Source organism: Protopterus annectens, chromosome 8.part1 (genome assembly GCF_019279795.1).
Source record: "Protopterus annectens isolate FY-2018-M chromosome 8.part1, PAN1.0, whole genome shotgun sequence".
Lineage (NCBI taxonomy): Eukaryota > Metazoa > Chordata > Ceratodontiformes > Protopteridae > Protopterus > Protopterus annectens.
In genome coordinates, this window is record NC_056742.1 from 450,500,761 (window position 1) to 450,520,776 (window position 20,016).

Here is a 20,016-nt window from a genome sequence, read left to right on the forward strand (position 1 = left end):
TCAGTTGGGTCTGTATATTTAGTGCCATTGTGCTGTAACTCAGAGCAGATCTGAGTGTTGCCATTGAGATTCTTGACATACTATAAAATGCTTTGTGGTTGTCTTTAGAATCAGTGGCGATTTTGCTTTCGTAACTAGCTTTGGAGGATTTTATCAGGGATCGCGGCTTCTTACTGAGGCTGACCAGGGAGCTCCTCCACTTATGGGATTTTACTTTCTTTTTCAACAGTTTCTTCCTTCTGTTGTACAGTTTGTTTATGGCAGGGGACCACCAGGTTGACTTCCTTTTTTTGGAGGATAGCATCTTGGTTCTGTTTGGGATAGCACGATTCATGCACTCATGTAAGTGCTTATAAAGTGCAATTGTGTAGGATTCAGTAGTCGTAACTGAATTGTCCATCTGCATGGGTGTCATGAAGTTCACCACTTCTGTCTTAAGAAGCATGAAGTTGGCTTTGAAGAAATTGTTTACCATGGTTTCCTTAATGGGGAGTGGGGGCAGGATATGGATATCTAGGGTAATTAGCTTATGTTTGGATTGGACCAACGAGACGTTGACTTCAGGTGTGGAACACTGGTCACTCATGTTGGTAATGACTAGATCTAGGATATTGCTGCCCCTGGTGGGGATGTGGATAAGTTTATCCAGGGCATTGGAGTTTATTCCAGAAAGCGTTGAGCAAAGGAGATGGTACATGAGTAGGTTTCCCACTTAATGGTGGGATAGTTGAAATTGCCCATTATTAGGGTGTTTGGTTGAACCCTAATATTTTCTAGTACATCAAGAAAAAAGGAGTGGGAATCCTGGGGCATGGTGGGTGATCTGTAGCAAGCTACAATTTGGATTGCAGTTTTGCCCAGAGTTAGTTGCACTCGGATAACCCCGGCTGCATTATGCTGAGCAACTAGCCTGAAGGTGTGGATATCCTTAATGAATACGGACACACCTCCGCCTTTGGTGTTCCAGTCCAGTTTACATGGCCGAAAAGTGTGGTATGAGTTATAGCCTGGCAGTGCAGGGGTGGTCTCTGGAACCTTGAACCAGGTCTCAGTCACTGCACAGATATTGATATTCTCCATTTTAAGGAGTGCCTTGAGTGAGTGCATTTTGAGACTTCTAGCATTGAGTACATCACCCTCAGTTTTTGCTTGCTTGTTCCTGTTACGATGGTGAATTTGTCATTTGAACCTTGCCTAAAAAAGGCACTATAGGGGTGGCAAGAACCTTAGCCAGTATCCAGAATCCCAGGGGTAACAGGTGCAGGCCATCTCTGTCAAAGCACCATGGTCTGTTGACCATGTCATCCCAGGCAGACAGATACTGGATCCCTTTAGTATGGCACCAGAAGCCTAGCCAATTGTTGAAGTCAGTCATTTTGTCCTTGTACTGCGGCATCATTCTGGGTGATTTCAGAATGCTACTCAGGGCTAGGGTCATACCTGCCTGGGCTACAAGATTGGAAAGCTCTTCCATGTCTCTTTTCATGTAGTCCAGGGAGGTACGTCTAAGGTCGTTCACACCAACATGGACAATGACAGAGTCATCTTTGTACTTGTTGCAGAGTGACCTGAGTGCGTGGGTTATGTGGCAGATCCTGGCACCTGACAGGCAGCTGACAGTAATCTTCTCCTTGTTTAGCCTGGTCAGTGTGCTTGACTATAGAGTCACCTATGACTAGTGTGTTGGGTATGTTGTTTTGCCTTATTGGCTATGGTTGAGTGGCACACTGAGTCTGCGGGCTATGTGTCATTTGGATTGTGTTGGGGGGTGGAGGTAAGGTTACCATATGTTCGGGTTTACCGGGACATGTCCTCTTTTATGGGCTCCTGTCCGGGCGGTTTTTGAAAATTCTGCGATTTGTCCGGGTTTTAAAACCCAGACAAATCGCACAATTTTCAAAAAACAGACTCCAAATATTGTTGGAGTATTTCCTCCACTCTGTTTTTTTTTTTTTTGATTGGCTCATATACCGGTATACGAGCCAATCAAAAAATGGAGCTCTGTTCAGTGCAGAACTGCTAGATGTTCTGCACTGAACAGAAGAGGGTCCGCTGTGCACGTTTTTGAATGGCTCATATACCGGTATACGAGCCAATCGAAAAGTAGAGATCTGTTCAGTGCGGAACTGCTTGATGTTCCGCATTGAACAGAAGAGGGTCCGCTGTTCGAGGTTTTGATTGGCTCGTATACCGGCATACGGAGCAATCAAAAATCCCCAAACACAGACCTTTTTTTTTTTTGCTCTTCAATCTAAGAGGACAAAATAATATGTGCTGGTAGCATCACATATTTTTTCGTCCTCTTTTACATACAAACAGTTATGGTAACCCTAGGTGGAGGTTGCTTGCATTTCTGCTTTGGAGGTCTCTGTTGCTTGAGCAGATTATTATTGAGATCCTCCGCAAATGTTTTTGTGTTTTTATGTGTGGATTTTGGTGGTGTAGATTTAGTGAGACTATGTGATGAGTGTGGTGTGGTGCAAGTGTTTACCTTCTCCTCTTGACTGTTAAGTTCAGTCTTGATTGGAGAGAGCTTTAACTCCAGTTTGGCTAGATAAGTGCATCTCTCACAGGTTGTAGTGTTGGGTGGTAGGAGGAGAGGGTTGTCTGTGTACATGAGGCAAATTCTCCATTGCCCCAAGATGCCCAGATTCATCATATAGACAGGAGAGAACACTGAGAGCTGACCCTTGGACATGCCTGAATACAAAACTATTTTCCTCTAGATAAGTGAAGAAAGTGAGTACAAGAGCTGTTTTCCTCTAAGCAAGTGAGGAAAGTAAGTACCAAAACGGTTTTCCTCTAGGTAATGAGGAAGATTGAGTGCTATAGTAATTAGTAGGTTATTTAGTGCTTACAAGTTCTGAACAAGTGCTGATCACGAATAAGCAAATTCAAGTGCTAAAACTAAGAATCTGTATCCGGACTAAACTAGTTACAGGAAAGGGGGGAAACAAGTGCAAATGCGGGCTTTTAAATCAGAAAGTTGAGAGAGATGGAAAAACTACCCAAACGACCAATAACTACAATTTCTAGGCCAGAACCACTCCTTATGTGGTAGATAGGTTACCTTTGGGGGGGGACTCAGAAGCTTACATATAGTCCTGGATACAGCAAATATGAATCTGGACTACACTACTTACAGGAAAGGTATATATATATATATATATATATATATATATATATATATATATATATATATATATATATATATATATAAATATATATATATATATATATATATATATATATATATATATATATATATATACAGAAAAGTAGCTAAAACAGCAGTAAAAACAATTCAAATGCAGTGCAAGCTAGCACACTTGAGTGTGTAGCACTGTTAGACCAAACAGTTTAAAAAATGCAATTAAATTAAAAATGACTAAAAACAAGTGCAGAAGGAGTCTATTAGGTAGAATCGGGTAAAGATATAGGACTGGGGGGAGTGTCCCAGATCAAATCTACAGTGGGGGCGGGCAACTGCAAAAGCAACAACACAGGAATAGGGAGGGTGAGTATGAGAAAACCAACACCTTCAGCAGAGATCTGAAAAACTATATAGTGAAGCAAAAATAACAGTGCACAACTCGAGTCAGCCAGCAATGATATAAAATTAGTCAAACAACAATTACCAGTACACAACTCTGAAGTGTCAGAAACATATCCTCAGCTCTGTATATCTCCAGATAGTTTGAAGAGCACTCTGTCAGGACACAGGAAGGCCCCAGCAATGATATGCAGACTTTTACTAACAGGGTCTAATTTTATGCAAGTAATCCTTGAGATAGTCAGATAACACACAGGATGTAAAACCAGTTATACCAACTTAAGACACAGAGAAATAGGGGGAGGGGGGAAAACACCTTCAGCAAAGATCTGAAAATCTATACAGTGAAGCAAAAATAACAGTGCACAACTCTGAAGTCAGCCAGCAATGATATAAAATTAGTCAAACAACAATTACCAGTACACATCTCTGAAGTGCCAGAAAAATATACTCAGCTCTGTATATCTCCAGATAGTTTGAAGAGCACACTGTCAGGACACAGGAAGGCTCCAGCAATGATATGCAGACATTTTTACTAAAAGGGTTTAATTTTATACAAGTAATCCTTGAGATGGTCAGATAGCACACAGGATGTAAAACCAGTTATACCAACTTAAGACACAGAGAAATAGGGGAGTGGGAAAACACCTTCAGCAGAGATCTGAAAAACTATACAGTGAAGCAAAACTAACAGTGCACAACTCTGAAATTAGCCAGCCATGATATAAAATTAGTCAAACAATTACTAGTACCAGTATATCTCCACAATAATGCCTGCATACAGTGCAGGACTACCTGTACTGTGTCTATATATAGACACACACACACACACACACACACACACACACACACACATATATATATATACATATATATATATATATATATATATATATATATATATATATATATATTTGTCTTGGATATCATATTACTATATGTTGGACTTCAAACTTCAAATGGCCTTCTAAGTTGCTTAACACATTAAAGCTTTGTCATTTAGAATGCATGTGATGACAGTTGTGGGTTTGAATTCCTCTCTGGGTCTGTGTTACATTATCGAACTCACAGGAGTTTGAATGATGTAATATCGAACCAGGAAGTTCAAAATGCAAAAAGTACAAACACACAGAACAGTGATTTTTTTTTTTCCCCAGGGAACTTATACTAATGTGGAGGGCTTCACCCCACCCCACCCCCCTACTTAAATATACCAACTCCGAGATCACACCACAGTGGAGGAAATAGCAAAGTTGCGAAAATGGCCCACCAATTTTTTTCCCTGGGAAAAAAAATCAGTGTTCCTTGGCTTCACTATTTTCACAGTTCGAACATATGGGTTCGATATTACAACGTCCGGACTCCTGTGAGTTCGACGTTGTAATATAAACCCCCTTCTCTCAGTTGTGTTTAATAGCAGCTTTGTAAACCTGAGGAGTATGCTTGTTGTTCCTTCAAGTGAAGTACCTGCAACATTGTCCTACTGAAAAATATGCATCAGTTTAATTTTTTCATTCTACTTGTATTTCACCCCTCTTTCTGCTATCCAGGTACATACATTTACGTGGTTTATTATTGTTTTTTCACTTATTTTACTATTATATGCAGCAGCATCTAGGCCTGCAACCATCCCTCAGGCAAGGCCTGTCAGCCCTCTATGGGTCGTAGGGGTAATGCCACCACCATCACTACCACTAGGAGCAGCCACAACATCCATGTCGCAGCCTGCCACAGTCATCTCCAAATCTCCCACTTGCAGACACAGCACAGGTAGTCCTGCACTGTATGCAGGCATTGTTGTGCCACTAGCAGCAGTGTCAGTGGAAGTGACACCTTTGTCACCTGTCAGCAGCTGGCAGACATAGTGGAGATGATCACAGATGCGAGTTTATGTACCCGCATAGGCCAATTGGAGAACCTCTTCCAGGGACTCATTGAGTTGCATCTCTCTGCCCAGCACTAACTCCACCATCTGATGCAAGGGAAAAAAATCGGGGAACCCAGGATGGTGGATAAATTCCAGCTGGGTCACAGCTATTAGGAGTGCAGAAACAGAACTTCATCTTACTCTATAGTCTGGTGTTCACCTATCTTTTGTGTCTATGTCCCACCCTGATTGTTGTACAATCAGCCCCTCACCATTGTCTTCTCTCCTTTTGCATGATGTCTTCAACCGTGTGCTCCCTATTGTGTTACTATACCCTCTTCCCCTGCTACCTACCCTAACCATCTTCCCTTCCTTAATTTTCCATATTACCTTTAATTTACTTTTAAAAAATGGCACCTGTTCTACGAAAATAAATCATCCCACTTTCCCCACCTCGATCCTGCCCATTTCTTAGTTTTTCACTGTATATTCTATCTTGTGCTTGCATCCCCTTTTCATCTCTTCCCTATACTCTCATGTTCACCTTTAATCTTGTCAAAAAGTCAATGAACATACCTCACTCATGGCCATTTAAGGCTTCCAAATGATTTCTCTTTCTTGCTGCTACTGCATGTGTGGGATCGAAAAGTGCATCGCTGATGTGCATGTGCAACTGACAAGCAGTGCTGCTGCTCATCATGCAGCAAGAAGCTGTGCTGACATAGTTTGCAGCTTCGGTCATGTTTAACCGCTGTCATATAGTAGGTGTATTGTGCATTTCCGTCAGTGATTGTGCAGATGAGCTAACCATCATTGCAATGTAAAAAATGGGTGTTACCATCAAATCTGAAGTATTTCTGTTTGTAAATTATTGCAGTCTAAACTATGACATCTAAAAAGGAGTTTGTAGCAAAAAAATAAGTGTTCTGAGGAATCAAACATATTCCTCCTCCTCCTACTCCAACACCAGCATTACAGGCTGAGGATTCCTGATGAGCACTACCAAGGGCCACAATATAAGGCAGAAGCTGGAGTAACAAGGGCCGCAATTTAAGGCAGAAGCCTAGAGTACCAAGGGCCACAAATTAAGGCAAAAGTCTGGAGTACCAAGGGCTACAATTTAAGACAGAAGCCTGAAGTACCAAGTGCCAGAAATTAAGACTGAAGCCTGAAGTACCAAGGGCCAGAAATTAAGGCAGAAGCCTGGAGTACCAAGGGCCACAAATTAAGGCAGAAGCCTAGAGTACCATGGGCCACAATATAAGGCAGAAGCTGGAGTACCAAGGGCCACAACTTAGGGCAGAAGCCTGGAGTACCAAAGGCCACAAATTAAGGCAGAAGTCCGGAGTACTAAGGGCCACAATTTAAGGCATAAGCCTGGAGTAAACTGGCATAAGAGGTTACACATGTTACAGGCATAGTAAGCAACTTCACCTCCCTTACAGTGATCTAAAATGTAGAAATCCTGTCCTCGTAAGCCAATGGAAGCAGTCACCAAGTATGTACTGTTAGCAAGCCATGGCTGAAACCTGTACATACAAACTGACTCTGTATGCCATGCAATATCTAGCAACTCTCATTTCTTTTTCATCTGCCCCTGAGCAGATTGAAAAAAGTCTTCACCTACATAGGAGAAAGCTAGAGAGTGTCAGGAAGAGCTGGGCTGAGTACAGCTTGACATGTTAGCAAATCAGTCAGTTATTATGCCAGTAGTCAGGAAAGGTATATGTTTTCCACAGGGTTGCCACTTTATCAAATGTACAGAATAGTATTTTATTTTAGATACATCTACAAAGCAGCAGATGAGGTCGCAGGCTCAGATGAGGTCACAGCAGATATGATACAGATGCTGAGTGAGACAGGGGAGAAATGGCTCCTGAGGGTACTAATAGTAGTGTGGAGAGAAAGGCATATCCCAGATGACTGGAGACTAAGCATACTAGTACCAGTGTTCAAGAACAAAGGGGACATTTACAATGGTTGGCGGTATAGAGGTATGAAACTCCTGTCATACTGCATGAAAGTTCTGGACAGTGACTGATAACAGATATGCAGACTAGTATAACGTAAGTTGGGAGATGAGTAGTTCAGATTCAAATCAGGATGCAGCACAACTGACCCAATGTTTGCACTGAGACATATAGTTGAGAAGAAGCTACAGATGAGGAAAGAGTCCAACTGGGCTTTCCTAGACTTGGAGAAAGCATATGAGAAGGTCCCAAGAAAGCTGATCTGGGCAGTACTGCAGTGGTTTGAAGTCCCAGAAACATTGATAGAATCAGTGCAGGCTATGTACAAGGACCCAATGACTCAAGTACGAACAGTGTTCGGCCTCACAGAGGGGTTCACAGTGGGAATGGGTGTACACCAGGGTTCATCTCTGAGCCCACTGTTGTTCATACTGGTGATGGACTACATTAGCAAACAGATTGGAGTTGACAGATCAACAAAGTTACTGTATGCAGATGATGTGGCAATACAGGCAGACTATGAGCAAGAACTTCAGCAAAGGATAGGGGAATGGAATGCAAAATTGAAGACACATGGGATGAAACTAAGCACAGATAAGACAGTTTTAGTGGCAGTAAATTGGGGAAACCAGAAGAAGATGAGAATTTAGATAGAAGGGAAGAGAGGGGAACAGGTAAACAGTTTCAAGTATATGGGAGGGGTGGTTGAGGAGAAGGGAAGTCTGAACGAAGAAGTCAAAGCTAGAAGCAGAGGGGCTGCAACCAACTGGCATAGAGTCTCAGGTGTAGTCTATGACAGAAGAATGCCAAAGAAGCTGAAAAGTAAGGTGTCCAAAGCAGTAATGTGACCAGTATTACTGTAAGGTACACAAACATGGGCAGTAAAGGCAGTGCAGATGAAGAAGCTAGAGGTGATGGAAATGAAGTGCCTGAGAATGGTGGTAGAATGCACACTGAGACAGATGAAGAAATGAAAACATAAGAACAGAAGCCAAAGTAGCTCCAGTTGCAGAAAAGATCAAAGAAAACAGGTTACGGTGGTTCAGACATGCAAAAAAGCAGAAGACAATCTGGTAAAGAAGATTTGAGACAGACATGAAGAAGGTAAGAAGAAACGAGGATGTCCAGCAAAGAGGCTGATGGATTGTGTGAAAGAAAATCTGTGACAGTCAGGCAGGAGTGTTGAAGAAGGCAGGAGTGTGGCATTGAATCGAGAGAGTTGGCGACAGTTAACATGAAACTCCAACACCATGTAGACAATGGGGAAAGGGGGCTGATGATGATGATGCTGATGACATCTGTGTTGCCAACTGTATATATATATATATATATATATATATATATATATATATATATATATATATATATATTATTACTATCCAAGCAAGTTATGCTTGACATTGTCAAGTTGTTTACAATATATCTTATAATATTACATTGGTGAAGATGCTAGGACCTGTGATGAAGTAGGCCAAAGTGGGGAATAAACTCCTACTTGGTCATGACTGGCAAAGACTGCATCTGTGGAACCTCATCCTACCCCCATCCCATTATTCTCCTGTCTTTGGTGCCTCTGCCAACCCATGTCTGTTTTCTAGTCCTCCATATCACCATTGCTTTAACTCTGACTGATGACTCCTTCTCTCTTGTCTTTCCTATCTCTGATTGTGTCAGCATCTCCCCTGTCAATCCTGTCTGTCTTCTATGTTTGTTTGTTTGTGTGCCCTTCCTACCTCCCCTAGTCATCTTACCTTCCTTTTACTTCCCTTATTACCTTATCCAACTTATAAATAAATATTTACGTATATATCTATATCTATATCTATATATATAGATAAATAGATATGCTTAGATAGATATAGATAGATAGCTATATAGATATATCTATATATTCATGTATAAAATGGACATCTTCCCCCCACAAAAAATTCACCCTTTCCTCTCCTCTATCCTCCTCATTCCCCAATTTTTTGTCTTGTGTTCACCCTCTGCTTTCTTTCTCCTTTTTGTTACTTTTCAGTCTTCATTTCTAAACTTTAATTTGGTAAACAAATATATCAGTAGGCAAGCTTCATGGCCCTTTACTAATGCCAAATAACATGTCTGACTTGCCACTACTTTGTACTCAGGATATCACATAACATCACTGAACTATGAGCGTGACCCATGAGAGGTGCATCCTACTACTTCCTGCTCTTCCCACAGTCCCTGGCACAGATGTGAGAAGTATAGTTAACGAGTTGTTTGTTATGCAGTCTTGAATGCACACATTTATTGTTAATGAGTATCAGGTCTGATCACACACACACACACACACACACACACACACACACACACACACACACACACACACACACACACACACACACACAATCACAGACACACGCGCACACACATACGCATGCACATATACATTCACACAAATATGCACACAATCACACATACACACACACACACACACACACACACACACACACACACACACACACACACACACACACACACACACACATGCGCGCAAGCGCACGCACGCGCAGTAAAGAGATGAAGGCTGGACATATCCTGCCAGCACAGTTTCTGAATATAATGGAGTGTCATAGTAAAAATAGGTTATGCATCAGAACAGTTCATTGTTATTTACTTTTGACAAGATTAGTTCCACTAAGCTTGTGGCCTACTTTCAGGGAAGCCATAAGGTGGTATTTATATAAATGGGTGGAATTTACCTAGGACAGTGGGAAAATTTCATTTATCTTTTTATGACAGGTATCATGGGTTCTTCAGCAATCAGCTAAGCCACTGGGAAGTTTGACTGATATGACCTCAGATTAATATGTCATCTGAAGTATAGTGCTCCAGATAGATTGTATTATCCTCCTTAAATGCTCTGCTGTAATGCTAGTACTATGAAAAAACTCTAAATGCATGATGTAATTAATATAAACTTTACCGTCTCATTTTTCAAGTATCAAAGACAAGTGTATGCAAACTGTTGGGCCACTGATAGCTAACTAGTAAAGACAACAAGGTCAGTCTTAAGACTGTGACTAAATGCATACGGTTGTGACTGATATTGACAACATAACTTGATTTTTGTCAACAAGCTCAGGATGCAATCATTGGAAGTTAAAGTATAAACCTCTGGAGCGCCATTGCAGAGAACGAGGCACTTCCACTGGACCTAAACAAATATTCTGAAAAGAAAATTAGCAACTGTGATCAGAGAAGACGATGGCAGAAAATGTATTTTTAGTAGGAACCACAATGTGGATCATGTTGAAACAACAGCAAAAGTTAGACAAAAAGCCAACCACATTTCTTCTTACCACTACTGTTGGACTGAAATACAGCATCTAAATTGTCAGGCACACCATTCCAGGCATCTGCTATTAATTTTGGAAAGCCGGGATCCATTTTATTCTTTACTTCATTGTACCTGAAAAGAATAAATAGAGCAGTCAGTTTATGTTGCAATGGTACAAATGTTTAAAAGAAAAATGGTGTATAACTTGCCCAGCATTTCGAACATCAAGTTTGTTGGAGAAAAGAAAGCTCAGAAAACATAACAAAATTATCTGTCTTCTATTGCAAGAGCTTACCCTAGAATCCCAAAACTTTAAAAGTTTCCAGAAACTTTCTAGAAATATTTTATCCAGCATATTTGTGCCTTCGTGATTACATACAGATGTAAAGTATTTCATAGTATTTTGCTTGACAAGCAGTTTAAATTTCTGTTATTCTGTCTGTTCCTTTATTTATTTATTTTACATTTGTTTACCATGAAAGTCCGACTGGACATAAGTCCTTTTTCAGCAGAAGCCTGGGGAGAAAAGCTCCAGCAATAAGATATACAAACATTGTAAAAGCTACATTAATACATGGAAATTCCAGTAGCATTCACAATCAGCAATAGTACAATGTTGGGCAATACAGTTCTTTAGAGGCAACATTAACATAACATGTGGTACAAGGAACATTTCCTCTGTGTAATTATCTCTTGGCTAGTGGGGGCTGGTTCTTTTGTGTTCTTGTAAAAAAAAAGAAGCTATTCTGGTTTTTAAGCCCTAACTTTGGTAGGGTTTCTGTCTTTGCACACAGTGGAGACTGGAGAAGTTGTTGACCACAACTGAGCTACAAAATATAATTATCTTGATTTTTTTTGATTATTTTTATAGATTACTGTTTTTACAATTTAATATATATATAAAGCACTTTGTCTATTCAGTATCTTCACAAATCCTTATCTGTTTAAAAACTTTCATTTGTCTCTCTAGTGCTTGCTGTCTGTAGGCTATTGTGTAAACTGAAACATTTCCTCTGTGTAATTATCTCTTGGCTAGTGGGGGCTGGTTCTTTTGTGTTCTTGTAAAAAAAAATAAGTTGTTCTGGTTTTTAAGCCCTAACTTTGGTAGGGTTTCTGTCTTTGCACACAGTGCAGACTGGAGAAGTTGTTGACCGCAACTGAGCTACAAAATATAAGTATCTTGATTTTTTTTGATTATTTTTACAGATTACTGTTTTTACAATTTAATATATATAAAGCACTTTGTCTATTCAGTATCTTCACAAATCCTTATCTGTTTAAAAACTTTCATTTGTCTCTCTAGTGCTTGCTGTCTGTAGGCTATTGTGTAAACTGAAACATTTCCTCTGAGTAATTATCTCTTGGCTAGTGGGGCCTGGTTCTTTTGTGTTCTTGTAAAAAAAAAGTTGTTTTGGTTTTTAAGCCCTAACTTTGGTAGGGTTTCTGTCTTTGCACACAGTGCAGACTGGAGAAGTTGTTGACCGCAACTGAGCTACAAAATATAAGTATCTTGATTTTTTTTGATTAATTTTACAGATTACTGTTTTTACAATTTAATATATATAAAGCACTTTGTCTATTCAGTATCTTCACAAATCCTTATCTGTTTAAAAACTTTAATTTGTCTCTCGTGCTTGCTGTCTGTAGGCTATTGTGTAAACTGAAACATTTCCTCTGTGTAATTATCTCTTGGCTAGTGGGGGCTGGTTCTTTTGTGTTCTTGTAAAAAAAAAAAGAAGTTGTTCTGGTTTTTAAGCCCTAACTTTGTTAGGGTTTCTGTCTTTGCACACAGTGCAGACTGGAGAAGTTGTTGACCGTAACTGAGCTACAAAATATAAGTATCTTGATTTTTTTTGATTATTTTTACAGATTACTGTTTTTACAATTTAATATACATAAAGCACTTTGTCCGTTCAGTATCTTCACAAATCCTTATCTGTTTAAAAACTTTCATTTGTCTCTCTAGTGCTTGCTGTCTGTAGGCTATTGTGTAAACTGAAACATTTCCTCTGTGTAATTATCTCTTGGCTAGTGGGGGCTGGTTCTTTTGTGTTCTTGTAAAGAAAAAAGAAGTTGTTCTGGTTTTTAAGCCCTAACTTTGGTAGGGTTTCTGTCTTTGCATACAGTGCAGACTGGAGAAGTAGTTGACCGCAACTGAGCTACAAAATATAAGTATCTTGATTTTTTTTATTATTTTTACAGATTACTGTTTTTACAATTTAATATATATAAAGCACTTTGTCCGTTCAGTATCTTCACAAATCCTTATCTGTTTAAAAACTTTCATTTGTCTCTCTAGTGCTTGCTGTCTGTAGGCTATTGTGTAAACTGAAACATTTCCTCTGTGTAATTATCTCTTGGCTAGTGGGGGCTGGTTCTTTTGTGTTCTTGTTAAAAAAAAAGAAGTTGTTCTGGTTTTTAAGCCCTAACTTTGGTAGGGTTTCTGTCTTTGCACACAGTGCAGACTGGAGAAGTTGTCTGAGCTACAAAATATAAGTATCTTGATTTTTTTGATTATTTTTACAGATTACTGTTTTTACAATTTAATATATATAAAGCACTTTATCCGTTGAGTATCTTCACAAATCCTTATCTGTTTAAAAACTTTCATTTGTCTCTCTAGTGCTTGCTGTCTGTAGGCTATTGTGTAAACTGAAACATTTCCTCTGTGTAATTATCTCTTGGCTAGTGGGGGCTGGTTCTTTTGTGTTCTTGTAAAAAAAAAAGAAGTTGTTCTGGTTTTTAAGCCCTAACTTTGGTAGGGTTTCTGTCTTTGCACACAGTGCAGACTGGAGAAGTTGTTGACCGCAACTGAGCTACAAAATATAAGTATCTTGATTTTTTTTTTTGATTATTTTTACAGATTACTGTTTTTACAATTTAATATATATAAAGCACTTTGTCTATTCAGTATCTTCACAAATCTTTATCTGTTTAAAAACGTTCATTTGTCTCTAGTGCTTGCTGTCTGTAGGCTATTTTGTCCCACCCTCCCTCCCTGTTGGTGTCTTGCTCTTATACTTGGTGGCTTTGCAGTTGCCCGCCCCTACTGTGACACACCTCCCAGTCTAGTGTCATTAGCTCATTCTGCTTAATACAGAGAGAACATTTGATAAGGCCTTCTGTTCCTCCTTTTCCCTTTCAAAAGTAAAACAAAACTTTTTTTTTCTCTTAAGCCTGAACCTTCTTGTGTTCTGACTGTCCTTCTCAAACATTTTGGAAATATACAGTTTATTTCAGAGCATTTGTTATAACTGTATTTGCTATAACTGATTTAAGTATTTTTTCTGGCTTTTGATTATTTACTGCTTAGCGACTGCATTTTCATCTGTTTATACAGCTCTGCATTCTATTTGAACTGTTTTTGTGTTGATTAACTGTTTTGCACTTTTAAAAAGTTGTTTGTTGCTTAATTTTACCTGTAGGCTAACTCACTCAAGTGCGCTAGCTGTTTAAAAGCATTTATAGCATTTACTGTCTGTTTTTCCTCTGTTTTCTGCAAAAAAAAAAAAAAATCTTGTTTTACCGCCTTACTGAACTAGAATAGTCCAGTCTTCAGAGTTTGCTGATCTCTGGGCTTTGTCTTGGTTCCTGTGCTATTCCATATCCTTATTTGGATAAAAGGAAGCGTCTTTGTTCACCAGTGGGAGTGGGGAGCACTGAGCAGCCTATTTGTCCCTAGAGGAGTGGTTCCAGCCAGAAACTTGTAGTCTATTGGCCATTTTGGGTCAATTCCTAGCTCTTTTCAGCCCACTGTAATAAAGCCCGCTTTAGAGCGCTTTTTCGCTTGTATTCAACTCAGCACCTCTCCTCGTGGTGGCCTGCAGAGTTCTACAAGCAGCAGAGAGCAAAAGAGTGACTTTTTCCTGATTTAAGTATTTTTTCTGGCTTTTTGATTATTTACTGCTTAGCGACTGCATTTTCGCCTGTTTATACAGCTCTGCATTCTATTTAAACTGTTTTTGTGTTGATTAACTGTTTTGCACTTTTAAAAAGTTATTTGTTGCTTAATTTTACCTGTAGGCTAACACATTCAAGTGTGCTAGCCGTTTAAAAGCATTTATAGCATTTACTGTCTGTTTTCCTCTGTTTTCTGCAAAAAAAAAAAAAATCTTGTTTTCCGCCTTACTGAACTAGAATAGTCCAGTCTTCAGAGTTTGCTGATCTCTGGGCTTTGGCTTGGTTCCTGTGCTATTCCATATCCTTATTTGGATAAAGGGAAGCTTTTTTGTTCACCAGTGGGAGTGGGAGCACTGAGCAGCCTATTTGTCCCTAGAGCAGTGCTTCCAGCCAGAAACTTGTAGTCTATTGGCCATTTTGGGTCAATTCCTAGCTCTTTTCAACCCCTGCTATAAAGCCCGCTTTAGCGCTTTTGCGTGATTTTGGGTGGACTTGCCCATAGAGCTCCATCGGGCAGCCGGTTAAACAAGGTTAAACTATTTCTGGCTCCGTAAAGTCTGCTCTTCAATTTTTCCCTTAGAACTTCTCTACTTGCAATCTAAACAGTCTATTATCTATCTCAAAAGCTCAGCACTTGCTCCTAAAGCATTTTTATATAGGTAAAGTACTTATATACTAAACAAAGTACTACATTAGCCTAGAATCCACTTGAGTACCCATTTCCCTATAGGTCCCTTCTGACTCAGTTACACAGCAAACTTTTTCACTTTTTCTAGCATGTCGAAGGGTCAGTTGCTAGCGTCCTCTCCTGTTCAGCTGGTGAATCTGGGCATCTTAAGGCAATGTTACAATTGCCTCATGTACACAGACAACCCACTCCTTCTCCCACAAAACACAAATACATGTGAGAGATGCAACTATATAGCCAAACTGGAGGCTGAGCTCTCTCAACTCAGGACTGGCAAGACCAGACAGGAGGAGAAGGAAACCACGCACACCACAAACACAGTTTCACATAGAACTATCACAACTGCAAAACAAACACATAAACACACAAAGACATACTCGGAGGCACTGATCAAAAATCTACCAAAACTACAGAGGCCTCCAAAGCAGACACCCAAGCAACTGCCACCTCAAGACATAAGACATGCAACACATAGTTCTCAAAGTCAGTGTGCTAAACAGTCACAGCCCTTAAGGCCAAACACAATGCCAGACACACTTGTTATAGGTGACTCCATAGTCAGACACACTGACGTCCCACTCACCAGACTGAACAAGGAAAAGATCACAGTAAGCTGCCAGTCAGGCGCTAGAATCCGCCACATAACACAATCACTCAGGTCACTCCACAGCAAGTACAAGTATGACTCAGTCATTGTCCATGCCGGTGTGAGCGACCTGAGGCGATACCTCCTGGACTACATGAAAAGAGACATAGAGGAGCTCTCAGATTATGTAGCCCAGGCGGTATGACCCTGACCCTGAGCAGTATCCTACCCTCACCAAGAATGATGCCACAATACAGAGACAAAATGATCAGCTTTAATAATTGGCTTAATTACTGGTGTCATTCTAAGGATCAATGTCTGTCTGCCTGGGATGACATGCTTGACAAGCCACGCTGCTTACAAGGGATGGCTTGCACCTGTCACCCCTGGGCTTCTGGATATTGGCAAAGGCTCTTGCCACCCCCATAGTGCCTTTTTTAGGCAAAGTTCAAATGATAAACCTACCGCCCTAGAAAACAAAAATGGAGAAAAACTAAGGGTAATACTGCTCAATGCCAGAAGTCTAAACCTCAAGATGCATGCCCTCGAAGCCCTCCTCAGTATGGAGAACATCGATGTCTGTGCTGTGACTGAAACCTGGTTCAAGGCTCCTGAGAGCACCCCAGCACTATCAGGTTATACCTCATATCATGCGTTCGGCCCCAAAATCCGGACGAACCACAAAAGGAGGGAGTATCCATATTCATAAAGGATACCCACACCTCCAGGTTAGTGGCAACGCCGAAGCATCGGAGACCATCCAGGTGCAATTAACCATAGGTAAAACTGCCCTACAGTTTGTAGCATGCTACAGACCACCTTCTCAAACTCAGGAAACCCACACAGCCTTCCTGAAGACACTGGAGAGTATGAATGTCTCTCCAAACACCATCATATTGGGTGACTTCAACTACCCAAACATAGACTGGGAACATTACTCAAGCCCCAACACCCTAGCCCAAAGATTCCTGGAGTTCATAAACTCAAATGCTATGGAACAACTAGTCACCATTCCCACAAGAGGAGAAAATATACTAGACCTGATCATCACAAACATGGGGACAAAATGCTCCACACGGAAGTATATCCCTCATTGGTGAGATCAGACCATAAATTAATCTCATTGGAGATCCACATCCGCCCCCACCCCAGCAAAAGACCACAGTGAAGAACTTCTCAAAAGCAAACTTCACACTTCTTAAGACTGGAATGGTATCCTTCAAGGCCCCGAGCCAGTGGAAACCACAACCCACACTGCTGAAACCCTTACAAATGCCTTCTCTGAGCACCTCCAGGAATGTATGGATCAAGCAATCCCTAATAAAATCAAGACCCTTTCCACCAAAGGCAGGCGCCCGGTCTGGTGGACCCCAGCCATAAACAAACTCTACAACAAGAGGAGAAAGCTACTACATGACAGAGCAAAATCCTTAAAGGGAAGGCATCTCTGATCAATACTAGCAAAAACTACGATCACTCATAAAATCATCCAAGGCCAACTTTGAGAGAAAAATCGCTAATGACACAAAAGACAATCATAAGGCCTTCTTTAGCTATGTTAGAAACCTGGGTGGAAACTCCCAGATATGCTTAGAATTAGTCCAAAATGATAAAAATCACTGAACCCACAGACATTGCCAACATACTGGCAGACAGGTTCAGTGCAAATTCTCCCTCCCTCCCCAAAGGAGAAATATCTATCCCACCAGAGTCTAGCCTCCCAAACATCTCAGATGCCCAGGTGAGAGCTGCTCTCTCTAAAGCAAAAACACAGCATCAATGGGACGGACGGTGTCCCCGGCTGTGTGCTACATGAACTCAATGAGGAACTAAACCCACACATAAGGCTGCTGTTTAATCTTAGCCTTACTACAGGATCGTACCCAAAGAATGGCGTCGGCAACTGTGGTCCCACTCCACAAAGGCGGTGCTTCTACGGACCCTGGAAATTACCGCCCCATAAGCTTGGAGCCTTGTCTGCAAAGCTATGGAGAGGATCATAATGGAACTCATAAATAAAGACATTGGGGACCTACAGACACTGGATCCTACCCAATTTGGCTTTGTCAAGGGCAGATCCTGCCTCTTGAACTTAGTCGACTTTTTGAAACAGTCTCTAAGGCCATTGATGAGGGTAAGGCAGTTCACACAGCCTACCTTGACCTAGCGTTCGACACAATACCCCACTCGGGCATCATAGAAAAGCTCACCAGCTTAGATGTAAACCCATATGTCACAAGATGGGTTGCAAACTGGCTCAAGGACAGAACACACAGGGTTAGAGTTGCTGGTGCCATGTCAGACTCTAAGCCAGTCATGGCGGTGTCCCACAGGGCTCAGTCCTGGGCCCCTCTTGTTCAGCATTTATTTTCTGAAGTGCAGGCAAACATAGGGGATTGTGGCTGACAAAATTTGCAGATGACTGCAAACTGGGCACCATAATTGACACTCCATCAGACACATACATCCTCCAGAGAGGTCTCATAGAAATGGATAACTGGTGCCACAGCCATGGCCTTAAGCTAAATGCCAAAAAATGTATAGTCATACCCTTTGGGAAAAACAAGGTAACCCCTAATTACCACATAGGTGGTAATCCATTAAACACGGAAGAAGTTATTAGGGACCTGGGGACCCAAGTTGACAGTAACCTCTCTTTTGACACTCACATTGCCAAAGTGGTTAGGAAGACCTTCTACATTGCCCACCTGATCATGAAGGGATTCACATCCAGATCAGGAGAGGTCATTGTACCCCTGTACTCTTCACTTATCAGACCAATGATTGAGTACAACGCCCCATTGAATGTACCTTACCCGACACCTGCAGCAGTTGGAAAGACCCCAAAGTTCCTCACCAAAAGGATAAAGGGGCTCAAACATATGTCATACGATGCCCGACTGAAGAAACTCCAGCTCTATTCAGTCGCATACCGTCTGCTCAGAGGTGATCTGTGCCTGACATACAAGGCCATGTCCAACCCGGAATTAATGGACATGCTCCACCTCAAAAAATCCAAATCCACCAGAGCCACGAGAGCAAGAGACTTAAACCTCAACACGGATATAAATAGGATGTGCTGGAGGGACAGATTCATCACCCAGAGACTCCCTACACTATGGAACAGAATCCCAGTCCATGTGAGGCAGAGCCCCTCACTGACTCTGTTCAAGAGAAATCTTGAGTGGATGGGAGATCGTAGGTTTACATCGGGAATCATCTCTGTGTCACTGCTGGACAGAGGCACAGCAAACTAATGGGTATAGTATTCTCATCCTAAGGGGTGGTGAAAGCCACACACACTCTGGCTAGGCTTATAAATGCCCTAGGGCAGATAGCCTAGTATGAACCTATGAACCTATATACAGTTAAATAATGAGGAAACACAAGTTACAATAGAAATGAGTGCATAGATTGGAGTAAAATAGCACCCAAAGTGCAAGATGTAGTTAAATATACTGAGATTAGAGTTATCCAAGAGATTAGCTAGAACAGAGCCATGTGTCTACTAAGTGAATAGTTAGGAGCTTTTTAAATTGTACTGGAGCAGTTAGAGGTAATAGGGGTTGGCAGTTTATTCCATATTTTTGGAATGACGTTCAAGAAGAGAGGTTCCCCAGCTGAGCTGTTAGCTTTGGTGGTTTCTAAAAGGATTTGTTACTGGAACGGAGGGCTCTAGAAGTGGTGTATGGTTGTATAAGATTTTGAAGAGCAGAGATTTTATCTGGCTGATGTAGGATTTTGTGGGAAAAGGTTAATTGTTTATTGTGTAGCAGCTGAGGAATTTCTAGCCATTTTAGTTGTCTAAGAGCTGTACAGTAATGTGATCTGTGTGTGACATCAGTTACAAATTTGGCAATTTTATTTTAACAGGATTTCAGCTTGGTAAGATCAGTATGGAAGTTGGTTAGTATTGGGGAGGCATATAGGAGAGTTGACAGGAGGTATGTATGGGTAATGGTAGCTTTTGTGGTTCTAGTTAGAAATTGTTTGTTTCTGTAAAGACCTAATTTCTTGTGGACCTTCTTAATGGTTTGAGCAATGTGAAGGTCAAATTTCACATTCTTATCAGTTTCGATGCCTAGCAGTTTAGTGTGTGTTACTGGGGTGATAATTGTTTTGTTTTTGGACTCTATATTGAAAGTTAG

General features: G+C 40.9%; 1 protein-coding gene across 1 annotated transcript in view; it reads right to left on the bottom strand.

The window, feature by feature from the left end:
* MMP2 (matrix metallopeptidase 2) overlaps positions 1 to 20,016 on the bottom strand; it is a 511,193-nt gene that overhangs the window by 33,606 nt on the left and 457,571 nt on the right. Inside the window, exon 12 of the mRNA XM_044082007.1 lies at positions 10,717 to 10,826. Within this exon, the coding sequence (XP_043937942.1) occupies positions 10,717 to 10,826 (110 nt within the window). The remainder of the gene's footprint in view (positions 1 to 10,716; positions 10,827 to 20,016) is intronic.